At 53.6% G+C, this 19,792-nt stretch overlaps 2 protein-coding genes and 1 long non-coding RNA gene across 5 annotated transcripts; 1 reads left to right on the plus strand and 2 right to left on the minus strand.

The window, feature by feature from the left end:
- Nucleotides 1-101: 101 nt before the first annotated feature.
- RSPH9 (radial spoke head component 9) lies at nucleotides 102-12,835 on the minus strand. 3 transcript variants are annotated; one of them, XM_072832910.1, is made up of 7 exons: nucleotides 12,555-12,835; nucleotides 12,168-12,290; nucleotides 8,844-9,009; nucleotides 7,566-7,695; nucleotides 6,954-7,100; nucleotides 5,989-6,030; nucleotides 102-346 (listed from the first exon to the last, which is right to left on the minus strand). In XM_072832910.1, the coding sequence occupies exons 1-7, from the start codon at nucleotides 12,779-12,781 to the stop codon at nucleotides 186-188; spliced, it is 996 nt and encodes a 331-aa protein (XP_072689011.1). In that variant the 5' UTR covers nucleotides 12,782-12,835; the 3' UTR covers nucleotides 102-185. The 3 variants fall into 3 exon arrangements, with proteins under 3 accessions (XP_072689011.1, XP_072689012.1, XP_072689013.1); XM_072832911.1 differs by lacking the exon at nucleotides 12,168-12,290 and having other exon boundaries at nucleotides 12,555-12,829; XM_072832912.1 differs by lacking the exons at nucleotides 5,989-6,030; nucleotides 12,168-12,290 and having other exon boundaries at nucleotides 12,555-12,828.
- LOC140636989 (uncharacterized) lies at nucleotides 11,918-14,743 on the plus strand. The gene is made up of 2 exons (XR_012034250.1): nucleotides 11,918-13,043; nucleotides 14,411-14,743. It is a non-coding gene; the product is annotated as an uncharacterized lncRNA (long non-coding RNA).
- Nucleotides 14,744-15,688: 945 nt separating this feature from the next.
- Nucleotides 15,689-19,753, minus strand: MAD2L1BP (MAD2L1 binding protein). Its single transcript, XM_072832914.1, has 3 exons — nucleotides 19,597-19,753; nucleotides 18,837-19,102; nucleotides 15,689-16,632 (listed from the first exon to the last, which is right to left on the minus strand). Exons 1-3 carry the CDS (start codon nucleotides 19,640-19,642, stop codon nucleotides 16,120-16,122), a joined length of 825 nt encoding a protein of 274 aa, XP_072689015.1. The 5' UTR covers nucleotides 19,643-19,753; the 3' UTR covers nucleotides 15,689-16,119.
- Nucleotides 19,754-19,792: the final 39 nt, after the last annotated feature.

Here is a 19,792-nt window from a genome sequence, read left to right on the forward strand (position 1 = left end):
AGTTGCTCTAGAGCTGGGTCTTGGCACAGTGGCCTGTCCTCAGAGCCTGGACACCAGATGGAGGCAGAGGTGTGGAGAAGCCACAGGACAGAACAAACAGAGCAAATTCACAGCTGTTTATGAAAGTAATGCTGAGACTGTACATGGCCTCCGCCACTGCTCCCCCCCCCCCCACACACACACCCCTACAGCATGAAGGGGAGGTCTATGTTCTTCTCACCAGTGCCCATGTAGATGTAGCCATAGTTCTTGGTGCGGGGAGCATGGAAGAAGGTGAGGCCCGGCCAGAGCAGGCTGCGCAGCACCACCAGGGCGTTGCCCCTCTCCATCTGGATGCTCCAGGACCCTGGGGAAGGTGGGCGGAGGGGAGGTCTGGATGCCATGGAGCCTGAGCTCTGCCCTGTGCGCAGAGGCCCCCCAGCCCCTTGGGCAGCCTGGCTCGGGTGCTACGGTTCCCGTGGGGAAGGGAAGACAATTTAATTATCCGGCGCCTTACTCCTCCTGATTGCCTTTTAGCCATTTCACTGCTCATTAAAACCACTTCCAGGGGGAGGGCAAAGGAAATGAAAAGAGGTGAAGCACACCCCAGTCCATTTTGTTCCTGTCAGCAAGTCTAGTTAAAGGTTGAGTGGGGGAGGAAGCAGAGTCCACAGGCGGGGGAGATGGGGCCCAGCTAGGGGAGGCTTTCTCCAGGCTTCTGCACCCTCTATGAGGAGTAGTCAGTCACCAGTGGCCTGCAGTCATGATGCAGTTTGCCTGTCTTGCCACTTTGCTCTCTTCCCAAGTCCCAGGAACCTCTGCTCCGAGATGGATGAGACCTGAGCAGAGGTGCATTGAAGTTGGGCCTTTTGGGGCCTCCCAGCTCAATAGCTCGTCCTGGCAGCCGTGGACTAGGAGCCATGCTTGGTGGGAGGGGACCTGGGCTGCAGCTAATGAGCCCTTGTGTATGCTGGGTTCTGCCCCGGATTTTTGCTCCCCAGACAGGAGCAGCCCAGCCCGGAGCTGAGTTGTGCGGCCATGAGGACTTGGCGGGAAGGGCCTGATCCAGCTCCAGAACCAAGGGAGGGAGCCCCTGTGTGGGAGGAAGGAGCCTGGGAAAATCGCCTCTGGATGCAGATCTAGAGCTTCTATTCCCCTGCGCACTGAGGCCTCTCCCCGGCCCAGCCGCAGCTCTGCTCCAGGCCCTGCCAGAAAGGCAAATGCTTTGAAGGTTTTGGTGTTGGACCAGCCAGTGATGCACTGGGAGCTGCGCTGAGGCCTTCATCGGCTGCCAGCTCAGCCCGGCTGCTTGGCTCCACCGTCCCAGCTTCCCACAGTCGTCCTCCAGCCGTGGCCCACCCCGGTCACTCCACGCCCAGCAGCCTCACAGCTCAGTCCCCACCCACCAGGGGCCACCCCACATCCGAGAGACCTGACTGCCAGAAGCCCCTAGACCTGATGGCAGCTCAGGCTGCTGACACCTGCCCGGGTCAAAGCCAGAGCTTTCCAGGTGCCTGTAGGTCAGCTGGCGCTGGCCTGCTCAGAACAACCAGCCGCAAGCCCACCTCTGCACCGTGCAGTGGCACCCTTCCAAGCATCCCCACCTGTTCAGGTGAAGGGGAAGCCACAGTGTGGCCTGCACTCCAGCCCCCGTCTGCCCCCCAGGCCTACACGGCGCAGCATCGGGAAAGAAGAGAGCCCCTGGGTTGCCAGAGCTCTGGCTGGGACATGGCCTGGGAAGAGGGGTCCCTATGGCCAGAGAAGGGGGTAGTAGTTTCCCTAGCTCCTACAGCTTTCCTCCCCAGGTACCTGAGGCCCTCCACCTCCCAGGGGCCCTAGCCTTCTGCTTTCCCGGTCACTCATTGCCGACAACCTTGCCTGGGGGTCATGGGAGAGAGGTGTGACAGAACAGAGTGTCCCTACTGCACTGCAGTCGCTTTCGGCCAGAAGCACAGACCCCAGGAAGGTACATTCCTAACCTTCCCCCGCCCCCCGGCACCCCTCCAGTGCCCAGAGCACATCATCTGAGGACGGTCCCTGCCCTTGGAGCCCAGTCACTCAGCTCTCGTGACCCGAAAGGCCAGGCTCTGCCTCCCTTCTCTGTGCCCCGCCAGGAGGACAGCTTGCAGCCTGCTTGGACCAAATGCCATCAAATGCCCTGAAAGAATGAAGTCCTGGAGGCCTCCAGCCTCGACAGCTCTCATCAGTTCACGGTCGCCAACAGCTTGGCGCACCCTGGCGAGGGCCGGCTCCTGACCTCCCTTTGCACAACCCTGCCCACCTACTACCTCCTGCCCCAGTAGAGGAAGGGGCCCTGGCTCATCAGTAGGGCACCCCAGCTCCCTCCCAGAGCCAGGGAGAAGCCGGCAGGGATGCTAGAGAGATGCAGTGCCCCCATCAGGGCAGGGGGGCAGCACCAAGCAGGCTGAAGGGTGCTGGCAGAGAGAAAGCGGCATATGAGGGGCCAGCCAGCCAACAGCACGGCCTCCCTCCCTCCCTCCCTTGCATTCCTGTCACACTCCTGTCCTCTTCTCCTTGTCCCTGGCTCAGCTGGTCGCCCAGGAAACACACAGACTCTCAACGTGCCAGGAGTCACGTAGCATCTACCTGGAGAGCCAGGCGCTTGCTGTCACCTTCACCCACTTTTATTGCAACTGCTGGGAAGGCTGGGCTCAGCCACTGCCACCTCCTCCTCTCAGAGCTCCAGGGGAGCCCCCTCCCGTGGCCCTGGTCTCTCCCAAGTCTCCCAAAACGCCCCTCCTGCCCCCTGACAGACACTCTGACAAGCTGTTTTTTGAGGTTGTGGTAGAGGGCAAGCAGGTACATCAGGAATGGAGCCTGTTGGCAGGAAGTCCTCCTGTGTGTGCGTAGCCTAGGGGTGTCCCCTTGCTAGTGGGAGCCTCGGGCCGGGTATGCATGCAAATCGTAATTGCCTTCTCCTGCCCTCCCGGGAGAAGGGCAGCAAAGCTCTGAGATTACGGTTCAGGGAGAGAATGGGCCAGACTGTGGATCCGGGCTCTCCAGCCACGGCAGGTGGTTTTAAACGTTCTCCTCAGACCAGCCCCACACCGCCTGTCACACGTGCAGAAGTAGCCATGGGTCGCTTCTCAGAGCAGTCACTCCTCTGACACCAGGGCCACAAGTTATGGTCAAATCCCCTGGCCGCGGTGGGCAGGGAAGCAGAACGCCTTACCTGATGGGCGAGTCCTGGAGGCCGGGCACCAGTCAGCCAGGCTTGAGGGGCTGGGGGGAGGAGCCACCTGCACACACACCCCGAGAAAGCTGATCCGCCCCGTGTTCCTCACCTGCCTCCCTGTTCCTGACTCCCCCACCCCCTCTTCCTCGCCACCACCACTACATTTTAAAGGTGGCTTTCCCGGCAGGCAGGCCCCTTGCTGCCCTCTGCTGCCTGCACTGGGCACTGGGCACTGGTGCCTGGCTCACGCGCGCCGGAGCCCCAGCCGCCCTCCTGGCCCGCGTCTCCTGAGATCTGTGGGCTCCAACCCCCGAGTGGAGTAAGGAGAGGAGCTCTGTCCTCCGCGCCGGACCCCGCTCTGCTTCCCAGGGCACCAGTGACCTTGTTCATGAGGCACCTCTCGTTTTATATTTCCACTTCCCATCCTGGTTCATTTGATCTTCCCAAACCTCTGTGAGTTTGGGACAGCAGTGTCCTGCTGGCGAGGGCACCCCGCTGCCTGGCACGCAGCACCTGCCCAGTGGCCATTTCCTGATGGCATGAACGGTTGGGGAGCACTGAATGGCAGAGTGCTACCCAGAAGTCTGGCCCGACCCACTGCTCCATCTCTCTCACCTGACTGCAGCCCGGGCTCAGAGAACTGGCGGTCGCCCTCCGTCCACCAGGAGGACAGTTCTGCCCCCAGAGCTACTCACTCGCACAAACCTCCGCAGATGCCGGGGCAAGGCAGGACAGCCCAGGTGGGCAGTGGCGGCACCGGGCGCCATACCTCCCATGCTCCCTACAGCCAAGACTGGCCTGCCTCCACAGGCCCAGGAGCCCTCCAGCCTCAACGGTACCCACTAACGGGCGGCGTGGAGTCCACCACAGCCCCAGAAAGGAAACGATGATCCTACCTGGGCAGAAAACGACTGTCAAATTCCAGTCCTCCCAACCAGTGCTGGCGTCCCGGGGAACTCTTCCCTGGGATTCTGGCCTCACTTTGCAGCCAGGCAGACGGCACCCCCACAGCAGCATCTCCTTCACTGGCAGGTGAGGAAGGGGGGCTGCGAGCTGAATCTGAGTGTCTGCTTTTCCCCTTACCACCCCCACCACCATGGCCCCAAGCAAGTCACCATGAGGAAGTGCTGGGCCTGATGTCCAGAGGTTTTCTGATGGTGGCTCTGGGAGGCAGTGAGCTGGAGGCCCGTAAACTGTGAGGTTTCCCAGGGTGCAGCCAGGAGCCCTCAGCCACCACGGCTCCAGCACCGAGGACAAAGCCACATGCCAGGGCACGCTGAACCATCAGTTGGTCCTTCAGCCTTGAGACCCACCGTTTAGGGGCAGATGTCCAGGGCCTCAGGCCACTGCAACTCACCTACCTCCCAGGCCCAGGTTCTTACCAGTGAATTCTGTGAATTCAGTGCTGACTAGACACATCAGCGTGACCCCAACATCCCTTAGGAAGACCCCCCCAAAGTTCCCTATCTTACAACCCCAGCCGCAGGGAGACACAGCTACCTTCTTTGTCCCCTCTAACCAAAATGAAAAGGGCAGACAGGGTGGATGAGGTTCCCTTAGGTAGACCCACACCCCATCTAGTTGGCTTTGGTCTTTGCTGCAAAGGCAAGAGCACCCTCCTCTCTGCTCCCACCGCTCAGAGGAGGAAGCTCCAAGGGGGAGGAGGCACTTGTGTGTCAGGCACCTGACCAGCCAGCACTGTGGACCACCCATATCCCTGGGCCTGGAGCATCCAGCTGCAGGTGAGAGAAGTCAGCCGGCAGCAGGGCTCTCCAGCCACACCCAGATTGAGGGGGCAGGCAGGGCTACTACCCCCAGATTAGAGGCATTAAGAGGACTTTTCTCAGCCCACCCCCCAGACCTTGGTGCTGAGTCCCACCGCCACAGTGTGCCTGGCTTCCTGTATCAACCCAGGACGTGCAGAGCCTTCTGGCTTCCGGCCAGGCTGGGAGCACAGAGTTGGGGGAGATAATGGGAGTCTGGAAAGTGTGTCTCACAGGAGAGAAGTGCCCCAGCCCCTACCAACCTTCTTTATCTCCCCCACAGTTCAAGGACCCCCCGTCTATGCTCAGGGAGGTTTGACTAGGGTACCCCCATGTGGCAGAGGCCAGAGTGGCCATTCCTTGGTGGTTGCCGGTACCCACTTGGGACCATCGCCGGCCCTGGGGCATCGCAGAAGCCATGAAATGGCCTTCAGATCCCCACTTGGCCCTATTCCATCCATCTGTGCACCACCGCCGTATTGTCACAGACCTGCTCACAAGCCGCCGACAGCTCCCACCACCTTGCTCTAGGCCTCCTACCCCTTGGCCTCCTCAGTCCTCCTAGGCCTGCCCCAACTCCCCTCTGTGCCCTTTCTGCCACTAAAAATAACACTAATAATAATTACTAATTTTCGTTTGAGTCCTATGTGTTAGGCACTACTATAAGCATCTGGTATGTGCATTGACTCATTCAGTTCTCATAACAACCCAATGAGGTAGAAAATACCATTATTCCCTTTTAGGAATGAGGTAATGGGGGGCCTGCCCCAGGGCCACACAGCTAGTAAGTGGCAGATTCGGGATCCCAGCTGAGGCCATCTGATGGCAGAGCCTCCGCCATTGCCTGCCCCCACCCCCCGCCCCAGCTGGGAGTATGCCGGGCTCCCCAGAAGTGGTACCCCACACAGTGGGGGCGAATACTGTCTCGCCATTGCCACTGTCTACTGAAAAGGAAACACAAATTCACTTGACACCACAGTTCACTCCAGAGCCCTGGAGTCTAAGGGTCACCGTGTCCTTGGGTTTAACGCTCCAAGCCTGTTTCCTCACCTGTAAAATGGGGATGGTAACAGTAGCCGCCCTGTAGAGTGGCTGTGAAGATGAAAATGAGAGAAGGTGTGGTGGGGGCTGAGCACAGCGCCCTAAGCACTAGCAGGGCCATTGCTCTCAGGAGTTGCCATTCCTGTCATTACCCTTATTGTTATCACTGCCGTCATTGACAGCAGGTCTCTGCAGGTGAAAGAAGGTCTCAGAAACCCCAAACATGGGGAGGGAAAGAGGCAGGAGCCCTGCATCGGTGCCCTGGGCCTGGCCCCCGATTGCCCAGAGCTTGGCACCTGTCCTGGCACACAGCATCCAAGTAAGAGTGTCCTCCCGGGACACGCTCTTCCCTACTGGACAGCCAGGATGGGGAGGATGTAGGAGCTCTGTGACCCCACCCCCAACTGCTGGGTGTGTGCCAGGGCCGGCTGGACCCTCAAGAACAGGAAGACCTCTGAGGCTGTATGTTTTAAGATTTAAAAAGCTCCATATAGCAGGAAGCAAATGTACAGAACTCATTTCCTTGGCAGGTGGTTTGCCCTTCCGTCGCTCAGCACACACTTAACTGCACACCAGCTATGTGCCAAGCACTGGATCTCACCCCAAAACTAACAGTCGGGATGGACGCGTGGCTAGGACTTCAGAGAGGTTTTTGGAGATGTTTAGGGGAGGACTAAAACTTGCCTCCTTCAACATTGATTTGGAAATCAGAAGAGGCACTGGGAGACTTGCTGTCTGTGGAAGCACATGGAACACGGTGCTTCCTTTTGTCTGCAGACATGTACCGACTGTTTATTATAAGCTGAGCCCTGTACCAGGCTCTGGGGGGAAGCCCCCACCCACCAGGACCCCCCATGAACCACCAGTTCCCACTCGGGTCGTTGGTTCCAATCTCAGAGGAGAATGGCAGGCGGCATGGCCCACTGCTCTGACCTGGGGGCAGATCCAATGTCCTCCAAGTAATAGGCTATTACCTTTGGGGATGTCATGCTCCAAGGAGTCCATGAAGTCCAGGGAGGGGTCCAGGTCAGCCTTCTCAAGTAAGGTCTTGTTCTTCAGCTCAACAGGCTCCCTAAAGTGGAAGTAGGAACTAAGCTTCTTGGCTTCAGACAAGGACAGTCCTAAAAAGAGGCAGTGGGTAGGAAGGGATGGTCAGCCCCAAACCCCACAACCCCCCTTTCTCCACGCATGGGGACCACGTGGAGGGGAAAGGACTCAGGCAGATACTGACAGGGAACTAAAGGGAGAAGGAGTCAGGCTTGGTCCAGACCCCGCAATAAGGAGACACCAATGAAGAAGGTGAGGAAGGCAGGGCGCCCAGACCCACGCAAAGCCCAGGGACCCAGATGGCCAAATGCTCTCCTACCCTTAGGCAGAAAGGAGTCAGGGTCCAGTGATTGGGCAGCCATGCCAACCACCAATGCCAGGCCATTGAGCACATCCTCCCAAGCTCCCATACAGCTGTATGGCCACAGCTGTTCTTTCTCTGAGGAAGTGGACAGGTTCTCCAGGACTCCCAGAAATGTGTTCCCTGTGCTTGGGAAAAGACGCCCTCCAGCCCTTGACAGAGGCCTTGGAGAACTCACCTTCAAAGGTCCGATTGACATGGATGGGTCCAAAAGGGGTCTTAAAAAGGGCTCCTCGAGGGATGACAGCCACAGCCTTGTCAATCTGGTCGATGACAGACACCAAACGGTTTTCTTCCTTGATCTGGACCTGAGGAGACAAGCCAACCTGCCAGAGTGCTGTGCCCACTCATTTCTGGTGCAAGGGACCAAGGGACCATCTGACCTGGGTCACCACAGTGTAGATGCTAGGTCCATGGAGAATCATGCTGGGCAAGCCCTTGACTTCCCTCCTCTCAAGATTTCCTCCCTTCCTGCCTCCCCTCTTTTCCTCCTTCATTCTTCTGAATATCTCTTTTAAATTGGTAATACATACTGGTGGTGCAATTTTTTTTAAGATTTTATTTATTTATTCATGAGAGACACACACACACACACAGAGAGAGAAAGAGAGAGGTGGGGGGAGACAGAGGCAGAGGGAGAAGCAGGCTCCATGCAAGGAGCCCAACATGGGACTCGATCCGGGGTCTCCAGGATCACACCCTGGGCTGCAGGCGGCACTAAACCGCTGCACCACCAGGGCTGCCCTGGTGGTGCAATATTTTAAGGCAGTGTCTCCCACTCCATCCCTGACCCTCCAACTGCCCTCACTGGAGACAACCACTGTTCATGGTTTCTTATATACTCTTCCAGAAACATACCATCCCATCATTATATGTAAATGTTGCTTATTTTGCTTTTTTAAAATATAAAAACAACCATGATCACTGTAGAACACTTAGGTAATATAGAAATAGTTTATAATATATGCAAAAAAATAAAATCATTCATAATCCCACCTCCTAAAGATAATCACTAACAACATATTGGCATACTTCCTTCTCTTCTCTCTTTCTATGTATATATTTAAAACAAAATTAGGGACACCTGGGTGGCTCAGTGGTTGAGCATCTGCCTTTGGCTTAGGGTGTGATCCCAGGTCCTGGGATTGAGTCCCACATCAGGCTCCCTGCAGGGAGCCTGCTTCTCCCTCTGCCTGTGTCTCTGCCTCTCTCTGTGTGTCTCTCATGAATAAATTTTTAAAATCTTAAAAAAAAAAAAGATACAAGAGCCTTCCTGTACATATCCCATTACCCTAGAACACAGTGCAGACCCACCCTCCCAGCCCCCTGCCCAGAGCCAGGCTCCTGACAGAGTGGCCCAGCCTGCCACCCAGGAGCTATGTGGGGTTCTGCTGTTGCCACCATAATTTCTATTGGGCTGGGCTCTCTTTGTCCTCCTCCTCTTGTCTTCACTCACCACTACTTCTTCTTCAAAGACCTTTTCACCCTCCTTCATCTTCTGCAGCTCAGTGTGTTCGTACTCATGCGAGGGGTCCCCCATGAAGCGGCCCTTCACCACAGACGTCTCCACTGCCATCTCTTCCGTGGCGGGGGGCAAGAGGCTCCACTCCATACAGTTCAGGCTGCCAACAACATCCTCATGATCCTGGTTTCCAGGCTTCCTGCCACCGCCCCTTCTCTTGAGGGATGAGGCCCAAGAAAAACTGTTGGGAGTCACACCTCTCCCCTCCAAGCCATGCGTGCCTATGCTGTACCCCACCCCCATGTGTGAGGCAAATACAAATTTATTTTGTAAAAGGTCACAAAAGCTTCATGTGTACCAAAATTCCAAGAACTTCTTCCTAGATACCTCCACTGTGAAATTCCTGATGGGTTTCTAGAAGCTGAACATTCCTCAGTTACAGGCACCTCTGTTTTGGTAGGCCCTACATTCATGCTCAGTCGGCCTCCTGAGCCAAGAGCATGGCCATCCTTCCCCCATTTCTCAGGAAAGCGGCTTCAGGCCCCAAGACCCGACCTCTGAGGTCTCCAGCACTGGTCTCCGTCCCTTCTTCCCCACTCCTGCCAGGAGAGGGCGTCCTCCGGCTCCTCTCTAACCCACAGGCCCTGGACGGAGGCAAGGGGGCCCTGCTCATCTTTCTGCCCTTCTCACTCCACTGGCTCCTTTCTCAACTTCAAAACTTCTTGGCAGCCCAGGTGGCTCAGCAGTTTAGTGCCACCCTCAGCCCAGGGCGTGATCCTGGAGACCCGGGATCCAGTCCCACGTCAGCCTGCTTCTCTCTCTGCCTGTGTCTCTCATGAATAAATAAGTAAAATCTTAAAAAACAAAAAAACTTCTTGGCTTTCTACACCAACAGCCCTCAAATCCTGCCCTGCCAGAAAATAGCCTTTTCCTGTTCCTTACTCCTCCTCCAGCTCCGAACAATAATCTCAGAATGGCCTTCCCCGTGGAAGCCTTTCCCCTGTGGTCGCTTCTGCCCCCGGCACCCCACAGAACTGCTTAGGAGGACATCCACGGAACCTCAAAGCCAACAAGTGCATTCCACTTCTGTTTCCTTTGCCATCTCCCCTCTCCCTCCTCTGCCGCCGGAAGTATTCCAGACCCATCCTCACCCCTCTGGTTTCCCTGCAGGCTGGCCCACCTCTCAGAGCCCCAGCTACTATCTAGTTGGTCTCCAGAACCCAACCACCTCTCACCACTTCCACTGCTCCTCGCTGGTCTCAGCCCCTATCTACTCTTACTTCTATACCATTACGGTAACCTCCTAACTGGTCTGCCCAGGTCTGTACCTGCTCCCTTTTGTCTAGTTCCCACCCAGCTGTCAGATCATGTTTCTGTGTAGAAGCTTTCTTCCCATTAAGCTATGTCCTTGCAATGCCCCACAAAGCCCTCTGGTCCCTTATGTCTCTGACCTCATGTCCTACAATGTTCCCCCTCATATACTCCTCTCCAGCCACACTAGCCTCTGTGAGGTTCCACCAACACTGAGTACACATCTGCCTTGGGGCCTTTGCACTTGCCTGGAATTCTCATCCCTCAAATAAACACATAGCTCGCTCTCAGTTGCTTCAGTTCTCTTCATAAATGTTACCTTATCAGAGAGACTATCTCTGATCCCCCTATTTAAAATAGTACCAGGGCGCCTAGGTGGCTCAGCAGTTTAGTGCCGCCTTCAGCTCAGAGCTTGATCTTGGAGACCTGGGATCAAGTCCCACGTTGGGCTCCCTGCATGGAACCTGCTTCTCCCCCTGCCTGTGTCTCTGCCTCTCTCTCTCTCTCTCATGGATAAATAAAATTTTTAAAATAAATAAATAAAATAGTACTGGGGCACCTGGGTGGCTCAGCGGTTGAGCATCTGCCTTCAGCTCAGGGTGTGATCCCGGCGTCCAGGGATCAAGTCCTGCATCTGACTCCCTGCGGGGAGCCTGCTTCTCCCTCTGCCTATGTCTCTGCCTCTCTCTGTCTCTCTCATGAATAAATAAAATCGTAAAAAAAAAAAAAAAAAGCAGTACTGCATCCTGTATTCTCTAGATATGTATGTGCGTTTATTTATTGTCTTCCCCACCCCACCCCCAACACACACACACACACACTACAATTTAGACTCCATGAAGACAAGGACTTTGTCTCATTTTCTACTGAATTCCTGGTGCCTGGATCAACGCCTGGCACATAGTAGACACTGGAAGAAATAAAAACTTATGGAATAAAATGAGGCCCAAATTTCCATCCTCAGTCCAGAATTTTTGTTCGGACTCTAGGCTGCCCCCCAGGCACCTCTTACCAAGTTCAATGGGGCTTTCCTAGTCCTGCTTCTGGAATTCCATTCCAGGGGGTGACACCAGCCTTTACCCAACTGCCTTAGCTGAAAGGAGGGGTCAACCTTGATCTTTTCTTCACCTCTCCCATTCAGGCCCAAGTCTGGCCAGTGCCACTGCTTACATCTTTCCAACCCAACTCTGACCTCCGTTCCTCAGCTCCTTCTTCCTTGCAGTCTCCTTCACCCGAACCCTGCAACAGCCTCCTGAATGCTCACCCACTTCAGGCCCAGCTGCCCACTCAGATCTGAGCAGACTCTGCTTGTTTGAGGCTCCTCAATGGCTCTCTGGCTCTCCATAGCCTCTGAACAAAGCCCAGTCCCCTGGCCTCTCCATCTGGTGTCAGGTTTACCTACATGCTGTTCTCCCAAACACTCCAGCCACCTCTGCAGAACCATTCCCTCCAGCTGGCGTGCCTTTCCCCCACACTTTCCTAGGGAATCCCTGATCATCTTTCAGATCTCCACGAGTTACTCCCTTAGCAATCTTATTTAATTGCTCTCTAGAAGGCCCCACCTTGGTCCCCCTTTGCATACCCCTCTGCTCTGGGGTTAACACGCTTGGTTGTAGTTGCTGGGTTATGTGTCAGTGTTCCTTCCTAGGATGTGAATGACTTGGAGACGGGTGAGTCTTAGCCATCTCTGTAAGCCCAAGTCTACACAGAAGGCCACCAATCAATGCTGGGCTGATGCGTGGACAGATGAATGAAGTCTCCGAATCCCCGCGGCCTGAATGGCTTGCTTTGTAAATTGGTGAGCTTCCTGACGTCGCTGGGGGCACTTAAGAAGGAGGTGGGGTGGCCCTGGGCGGTAGGTAAGCGTCTGGAGAATTTTCCCTGATTCTAAATCCCTCCTCTCCCTTCCTCATTCGTTCTCTACTTAGCAGAGCGCCGCCTCCTTTCGTGGGCCAACTCCTCCACCCAAGGCGCTTCTGGACCCGCTTCCAAATAGCACCTCATTACCCTCCAAGGCTCCTGACCCTTCTGGAAACTGCGGTCTTCGGAATGTCAGGCGTCCACCTGGCGGCTACAGGTCCCCGTTCTCCGGGAACTCTCGCCTTGCTCCGCCTCCGTTCGTGGCCCTGCCTGTATTATAAACCCACCCGCGTCCAAATGTCTCTCCTCCTTGCCCCCCGCCCCTGCTCCGCACTTTCTCAGGACCTGCCCCCCTAATCCTCCGCAGCAAGTTTCGGCCCCGGCCCGCCCCCCGGTCTGTCGGGTCTCCCCAGACTTCACCACCCGCGGCCGCGAGCCCGTAGGCCCCACCCCTTCCCGGCCGCCAGGTGACACCCCCTTTAGGAGCCGGGCGGGGGGGGGGGGCGCCGCGGCCTGCTAGGACGTCGCCTCCACCTGTAGAGTGTCTTGCGTGGTGCGAGCTGGTCCTCACTCAGGCCCTGCGCGATGTAGTAATCGGCGACGAGGCCGAGGATGCGGCCCCAGAAAAGGACCCGGCTGTAGCGGTAGTCGCGCTTCACCAGCGTTAGGGAAGTGAGCAGCGAGGCCCGGCGGTCGGGGCTGAGGCCCTGGCCGCTGCCGGATGCCAGCTCCAGCGACAGCAGGAGGCTCTCGGAGTCCATCGCGCCGGGTCTCCGATCAACGCCCGCCAGGTTGCTGGGAGCAGCCGTCTCCTTGGAGACCGAAAGCTCCGCCCTCCGAGGATCCCACCCCCTCGGCCGCTGGGGCCCCGCCCTCTCGGGAACCTCAGGCCCGCTCGCCCCCGGCACAGCCCTTCCTTTCCAAAAGCTTGAGCAAACGCTAGCTCCTGTATTCTTTCTTTCTTGAGTTGGGGACCACACGTGTTCTGCTGTCACGGTAACAGCGTGGTTTCCCCAAACACAGGTGCGCTACTGTGTGATTGAAGGTCCCAGTTCCATGCGTATTTTTGCCTTTTTCTGAGATTTTCCAATAGTGGGATAATTGAGTTCTCACCGTGTATGCAATGAGGCCTTGGGAAGAAAGACAACACAAACAGTGACATTATTATTTCACTCCAGTCGTGTCCCTTCTTGGCCTCACAATTGTGTGAAAAGAATTTGAGATCTTCTTGGCTCAAAGTCTAGGAATCCAAGACAATTAGCACACCCCCACCCCAAGCCAGGTCCTATAGAGTGGGGTCATCGTTCCATTCTCCTCAGTCTTCACAAGACCTCTCTAGTCACCCCTTCCCATAGGACTGTTCCACCCAAGTGACAAATAGAGACCAAGGCGCTGGGGCAAGGTACAGGCACACACTTTGGGAGAGCAGCATGTGAAGATAAGGATGACACCACCTGCCACCTACATTTAGCTACCACAGGCCCCACAACCGCTGCTTTTAGGTTCAAATGGTACCAACACATAAAAGGCCAGAACTCTACTGCAGCTGGGGCTCTTCACTCTCTTGGTTAGAGACTACTTCATATCCACCTCTGGAGTCCCCAGCCAAGGTCAAACAGGTGAAAAGATGCCTCAGTAAGCTTGTCAGGGAAGGAGAGGAGATTTGTTGTTAATTTTTTTTTTTAATCCATGAAAGACACAGAGAGAGAGAGAGAGAGAGAGAGAGAGAAGAAGCAGGCTCCATGCAGGGAGCCTGACGTGGGACTCAATCCCAGGTCTCCAGGATCACAACCTGGGCGGAAAGTGGCGCTAAACCGCTAAGCCACCCGGGCTGCCCCATTGTTAATTTTTTAAAAGATTTTATTTATTTGAGAGTGAGAGAAAGAGATGGCACAAGCAGGGAGGAGGAGCAGAGAGAGAGAGAGGGAGAAGCAGGCTCCCTGCTGAGCAGAGAGCCCGATGGGGGGGGGGGGCTGTTATTAATACTAACTAACTGACCTTTTCATTTCTGGATTCCTTTGGAGAGGACTCATGCAATCAGAATGACGTGGTCCCTGGCACCAAGCCAAGAGAGAAATAAGTGTCTAAATTACCCGGATAATTACTTTGTTTTGATTATCTGGGCATTGTTTGACTTTTAAAACTTGAGGGAGCTGCCTTGGCCTAAGGTATCTTCCATCTCAAAACAATTGTAACTCCCTTGTCCAAAACTCTCCTTCCCCTTACACCCCTCAGCCTGTCCATTCCCAAGTGGAAGATATGGCCTGGTTTCTCTTTCATAAGGTAATATCCTCAGACAGAGAATCAGCTGAAAATCTAACTGGTGGAATATGCTTCAAGTGGTCACAATGCTGAAAATAACCCAAACCTTTTGTTCTCATTGATTCCAGATTTACGGACCCCTAGTTAACAGCAGGTTCCTTGCTAGGAGCCACCGTCGGAAGCCAGAGAAGAGTCCTGCAGCTTTCCAATGCTACCTACCACCTTTTGCGGAGTGAATCTGTTTCATTCCTTCAGAGGAAAACCACACAGGGCATACAGCACAGTGTACAGTACTCAGCCTCTGGAGCCAAGTGGATTGGATTAGAATCCAGGTTTCCCCACATAGGCAAGTTACTCTATTTCCCCAAGGCTCATCTATAAAATGGGAATATACACCATGGAAGGTTGTTACATGAGATAATGTATGTAAAGTGTCTATAAAACATAGTATCAAATTTAAACCATGTTTTAGGTTTTCTCAACACTTTCTTTTTAAAATACAAAAAATAGTATGTATATCGTCCCCATTTACACACACACACACATACAACCGATCTCCAACACTAGCATGGTAAAGACTCTGTCTTCAACTTGTTTCCGAGAAATAAGCAGGTGTTCTCAGGGACAGAGGGCATCAATGCTTAGCAGTCAGGACCGCAACAGGCCGGAGAGAACAGCAAGGACGAGGATGGCCAAGTCAGAGGTGCAGCCAAGGAGGAACTGCCACAGGCAAGAGAGCAAGATGTGCCTAAGGACAGTACTGCCAATAGGAACTGGTGACCACCAGACAACTGCTCTGGAGACAGGCTAGGTAGCATGCCTGGAGGGACAGCTGACCTCAGGAACTGATCCCATGGGCTTTGCAAAGACCCTCTCAGTTTTCTTTTTTCTTTTTTTTTTTTTTTTTTAAGATTTTATTTATTTATTCATGATAGTCACACAGAGAGAGACAGAGAGGCAGAGACACAGGCAGAGGGAGAAGCAGGCTCCATGCAGGGAGCCCGATGTGGGATTCGATCCCGGGTCTCCAGGATCGTGCCCTGGGCCAAAGGCAGGCGCCAAACCGCTGCGCCACCCAGGGATCCCACCCTCTCAGTTTTCTCAGTCCAGTCTCTGCCCCTAATCCCCTGTGTGACCTTTGGGACACATACTTTAATTATCACGAAAACCCCTATGTGGCAAGGAAGGAGATCAGGCTAGGAAGTAAGTGATGAGGACTGTAGTCCCAATTATGACATCAAAGTATTACAGAACTTCAGCCAAGTCCCTCAACTTCCCAGATGGGCCTAGGGCTGATGAAGAGAAAGAACCATCAGTTTAAAAAATAAATAAATAAAAAATTCTAGAAGCCCTGAAGCATAAGAGGCCAAGGAGAAAGACAGAAATACTCTAGTCTTAACACTGGAAACCTTTAAGCCAAGAGTTTCAAGATAATTTAATACAAGTTCATTCATTTTTATATTTAAGTTCATTATGTCCTGGTAAAAATTCTGAAAGGCCACAGCAAAAAAGCTTAAGATGGCCACTTCCATAAAGAATGTCTGTCTTCGGGTCCATATTTGCTTTCCAATCTGAACAGAAATGCCTGTCCCAGCACCTTCTGGGAAAATCAACCTTTGATTCAAAGAGATGTTGTTCAATAATTATGACAGCCACAGCCATATAATAAGCTCACCACCCACCAGTAAGTCTAAGGAGGAAAGACGGGCAGCTAGAAAGACAGAGCATTCCTCTCACCAGGAAGCAAATGTAGCTCCACGCAAGAGATGGGTGACTTGGTGCCACTGGGGGAAAGATAATTTAAGCCACTGTGTTCACAATTAAGAAGCACCCCCATTCACTCATGGAAGCCTTTAAGTGTTACTGGTGCCTGGAACCAGACGTAATCCTCCCAGGCTGTGGTTGGGATAGAGGATCTGCCACAGGACAGGGTCACAGTCAGTTTGTGGCCCCGGTTGGGCACTCGGTAGTTGAGCTTAGGTCGAAACCAATCTTCTCCACAGTCACGGTGCCCCTGTGCCATGACAATGGTGCCCATGAGTGGAGGAGCCTGCAGCTCACTGAAGGCATCAGCCATGAAAATGGCTCGGAAGAGACGGCGCAAACAAGCTGCCGTGCTCAGGCTCTGATCCATGCTGTTGGGGGCCAAGCGAGACAAATCAAGCTCATAGAACTCCTTGGGACTTAAGGCACTGCCGCCAAGGAGGATAAGCACGCGGGGTACTAATGTCCGTGCAAAGAGACCCTCTAGGTGGCTGAGGACACTCTCCAGTTCCGCCAGGGCTTGTTGGCATTTCCTGCTGCTCATCTCAGCAGCAGCCCGAGCTTTCTTCTTCATTGCATCCTCTGCCTGTGAGGACAAAGAATGGTGAGAGGGGAGGACAAGAAGGAGGAAGCTAATGCCCTTTGAAGAACCCTGTTGGGATGTGGTAGGCTTCTGGGACTGGGTTTCCATGGCCATGACACTGGGTTTTATCAGAGAGTAATATATCAAAAAGGAAAATGCATTCTTTATATAAAATCATACTTTTCCCATGCTCAGAACAGCAAAAACAGTATCTGAAGCAGGAAAGCACCCAGAAATTAGCAACTAAAATAGTCAAGGAGATTTGGTGGCACGCCAGGTGGCAAATTTTGCGGTACCATGAGTGACAACAGGAGATGAGGATAATCTGGCTTAATAAAGGGGATTCTGGTGTTGGTCTTCCAGTTATCTGGAAAATTGAACACATGCTTATTTGTGGTCCCATCTGAAATACCACTGAATGAGAAAAAAAAAGGGAGGAAGGAAGGGGAGAAGGAAAGGAAACTCCCAAGGCGAAAAAGAACTGGGAAACAAAAAACAAACACAAATTTTTGGGAAATAGAAGGCAGGTGGGAGAATTCAAGGGCGCTGAATACCAACTGCTAACAGAGGGAACCCCCCATGAAAGCACACCAATTTACACTGCAGACCTCCAGAAGGGCTCAGGAATTGGCAATTTAGATACCACAGAAGAATTAACAGAGAGGAACTGAGTGAAAACCTGTGTGAGGACCCTTAGATCGATCATCTGCCAATTTCCTCCACCCAGTCTCCTCCAGAGAGAAGATTTTCCATATTGATGTTTTGGGAGTCCTCCAAAGAGACCACTAGGTTCCTACCCAATATCCTTAGAGTAAAGTCTATCAGTTCATAAGGTCCAGCTTATGCAGAGCTTTGATTTATTTTTAAATATTCACCAGACACAGAATAAAAGCCTCTAACATGAAAGTGAGAGACCAAAACAAATAGGAAAAGGAATCGGGGGGAAAAAACAGAAACTTAAAAGAACAGAGTAGGGACGTCTGGGTGGCTCAGTGGTTGAGTGTCTGCCTTGGGCTCAGGGTGTGAGATCCTGGAGACCCAGGATCGAGTCCCACATCAGGCTTCCTGCATGAAGCCTGCTTCTACCTCTACCTGTGTCTCTGAGCCTCTCTCTCTCTCTGTCTCTCATGAATAAATAAATACAATCTTTAAAAAAATAAAAAGAAATAAAAGGAACAGAGTAAAACTTCAAAAATACAATAATAGGGATCCCTGGGTGGCGCAGTGGTTTGGCGCCTGCCTTTGGCCCAGGGCGCGATCCTGGAGACCCGAGATCGAATCCCACGTCGGGCTCCCGGTGCATGGAGCCTGCTTCTCCCTCTGCCTATGTCTCTGCATCTCTCTCTCTCTCTGTGTATGACTATCGTAAATAAAAAAAATAAAAAAAAATACAATAATATCTTCAGATAAGATAATATAGACATGAAATAACAAGATGTTATAATAAAGAAACATAAACAAAACTAGAGATCTTAAGACTCTGATTGTCCCCAAAATTACAGAAGTGGAATGCCTGAGTGGCTCAGCAGATGAGTGTCTGCCTTCGGCTCAGGGCGTGAACCTGGAGACCCGGGATGGAGTCCCATGTCAGGCTCCCTGCATGGAGCCTGCTTCTTCCTCTGCCTGTGTCTCTGCCTCTCTGTGTGGGTCTCTCATGAATGGATAAACAAAAATCTTAATTAAAAAAAAAAAAGTGTTAGAATATAAAGTTAAGGAAGTCCTCCAGTAAGTAAAACATAAAAACAAAGAGATGGGGGATCCCTGGGTGGCTCAGCGGTTTAATGCCTGCCTCCCGCCCAGGGTGTGATCCTGGAGACCTGGGATCGAGTCCCATGTCAGGCTCCCTACATGGAGCCTGCTTCTCCCTCTGCCTGTGTCTCTGCCTCTCTCTCTCTCTCTCTGTCTCTCATGAATAAATAAATAAATCTTAAAAAAAAAAGAGAGAGAGAGATGGACATTTGGGGAGAAAAGACAGTAAAGTTGAAGGGTCAAATCCACATGCAGCACAACAGCGGTTTTAGAAAAAGAAAATGAGAAAATGCTGGAGGGTTAGACTATCCAAGATTAGGGTGGGGCGAAACTAAAACACATTCCTTACAGCTGTTGAGGCTGACAGGTCCTGAAGATTTCTTAGAATCCCTTTTCACCTGCCTACCACGTAATAATCACAGTCTCCCCACCAGCTTTCTCCTAAAGCCTGTGCCTACCTGGGGAGAAGGTTTTCGGTAGAAGTGCTTAAGCTGTTCATAGGGCAGAGGCAGTTGTTGGCGCTGGTACATGATATGCTTTAGAAGTTCACAAGTAAAACGACAGCAGCCTTCTTGGCTCACAGGCCCGGGAAACACCACCGGCACCATGCAGTTTCTGGGGTAAAAGGGCTCCGAAGGGTTGGGAGGTTCTTGAGTAGAGGTAGTCTCGAGTAGTTCTATCTGGGGGGCGTGGGTCTCCTCTGACTTCTCATACCATTCCAAATCTAGTAGGGGCGCAGAGGGAAAAAAGAGACAATGAAAACTTAAAAGCCAAAAAGTCAGTCTTCTTCCATGGTCCTGTGGAGGGACAGCCCAACACATTCCCTCCGCAAAATCCGTGTGGGTGGTGGCGGGGAGATTCCCGACCGTGTCGCCTAAGGTGATTTAAGGGACAGCGGGTTGGGGGTTGTAGAGGGAGAATTTCGGACGCCGCGATTAGGGCTCCGCTCAGAAAGCGGAGGCCTTGACCTGGGGAAACTAGTTTACAGTCGCTGTAATCCAGCGGGGCGCAGAACGCCGCGGAGAGGGAGACAGAGTGGGCACGAACCAATGGGATCCAGGACCGAGGGGGCGATGGAGCGAGAGCCAGGAGGAACGCCGGCAAGTGAGGGCAAGGAAGACGGGCCAGAGAAAAGGCCGTGGGCTAAAAGACTGGTTAGCAGCGGTAGGAAGGAAACAGGTCCCCAAGGCTCCCGGAGCTGCGGCCCCCAGGCCTTACCTGGTACTGCGGCCGGGCACAGCACTTCCGGCCCCGGAGCCGCCATCACGACCTCCTCCCTCTTCTCCGCGCAGTTTGAATAGGGGCCCCGCGGGGCATCATGGGAAGCTCTCGTCTCCACTTCCGGCGGGGCTGCGGCGAGGGGGCGGGGCGGCGCCGCAGCTGGTGGAAGCCGGGCCGCGTAGGGATCTGGTGC

Source organism: Canis lupus, chromosome 7 (genome assembly GCF_048164855.1).
Source record: "Canis lupus baileyi chromosome 7, mCanLup2.hap1, whole genome shotgun sequence".
NCBI lineage: Eukaryota > Metazoa > Chordata > Mammalia > Carnivora > Canidae > Canis > Canis lupus.

What these genes read in the sequence shown, in the direction of transcription:
- RSPH9 (XM_072832910.1), bottom strand. Translation starts at nt 12,781, where the DNA reads ATGGACTCCGAGAGCCTCCTGCTGTCGCTGGAGCTGGCATCCGGCAGC. An exon ending in AGGGTCAGGAGCCTTGGAGG is followed by an intron (nt 9,010 to 12,167) that starts GTAATGAGGTGC and finishes TGTTGTTGGCAG; the next exon opens with CCTGAACTGTATGGAGTGGA. An exon ending in TTACCATCCCCATTTTACAG is followed by an intron (nt 347 to 5,988) that starts GTGAGGAAACAG and finishes CACCTTCCCCAG; the next exon opens with GGTCCTGGAGCATCCAGATG.
- MAD2L1BP (XM_072832914.1), bottom strand. Translation starts at nt 19,642, where the DNA reads ATGGCGGCTCCGGGGCCGGAAGTGCTGTGCCCGGCCGCAGTACCAG. An exon ending in GTGCCCGGCCGCAGTACCAG is followed by an intron (nt 19,103 to 19,596) that starts GTAAGGCCTGGG and finishes CGCCCCTACTAG; the next exon opens with ATTTGGAATGGTATGAGAAG. An exon ending in ACCGAAAACCTTCTCCCCAG is followed by an intron (nt 16,633 to 18,836) that starts GTAGGCACAGGC and finishes TTGTCCTCACAG; the next exon opens with GCAGAGGATGCAATGAAGAA.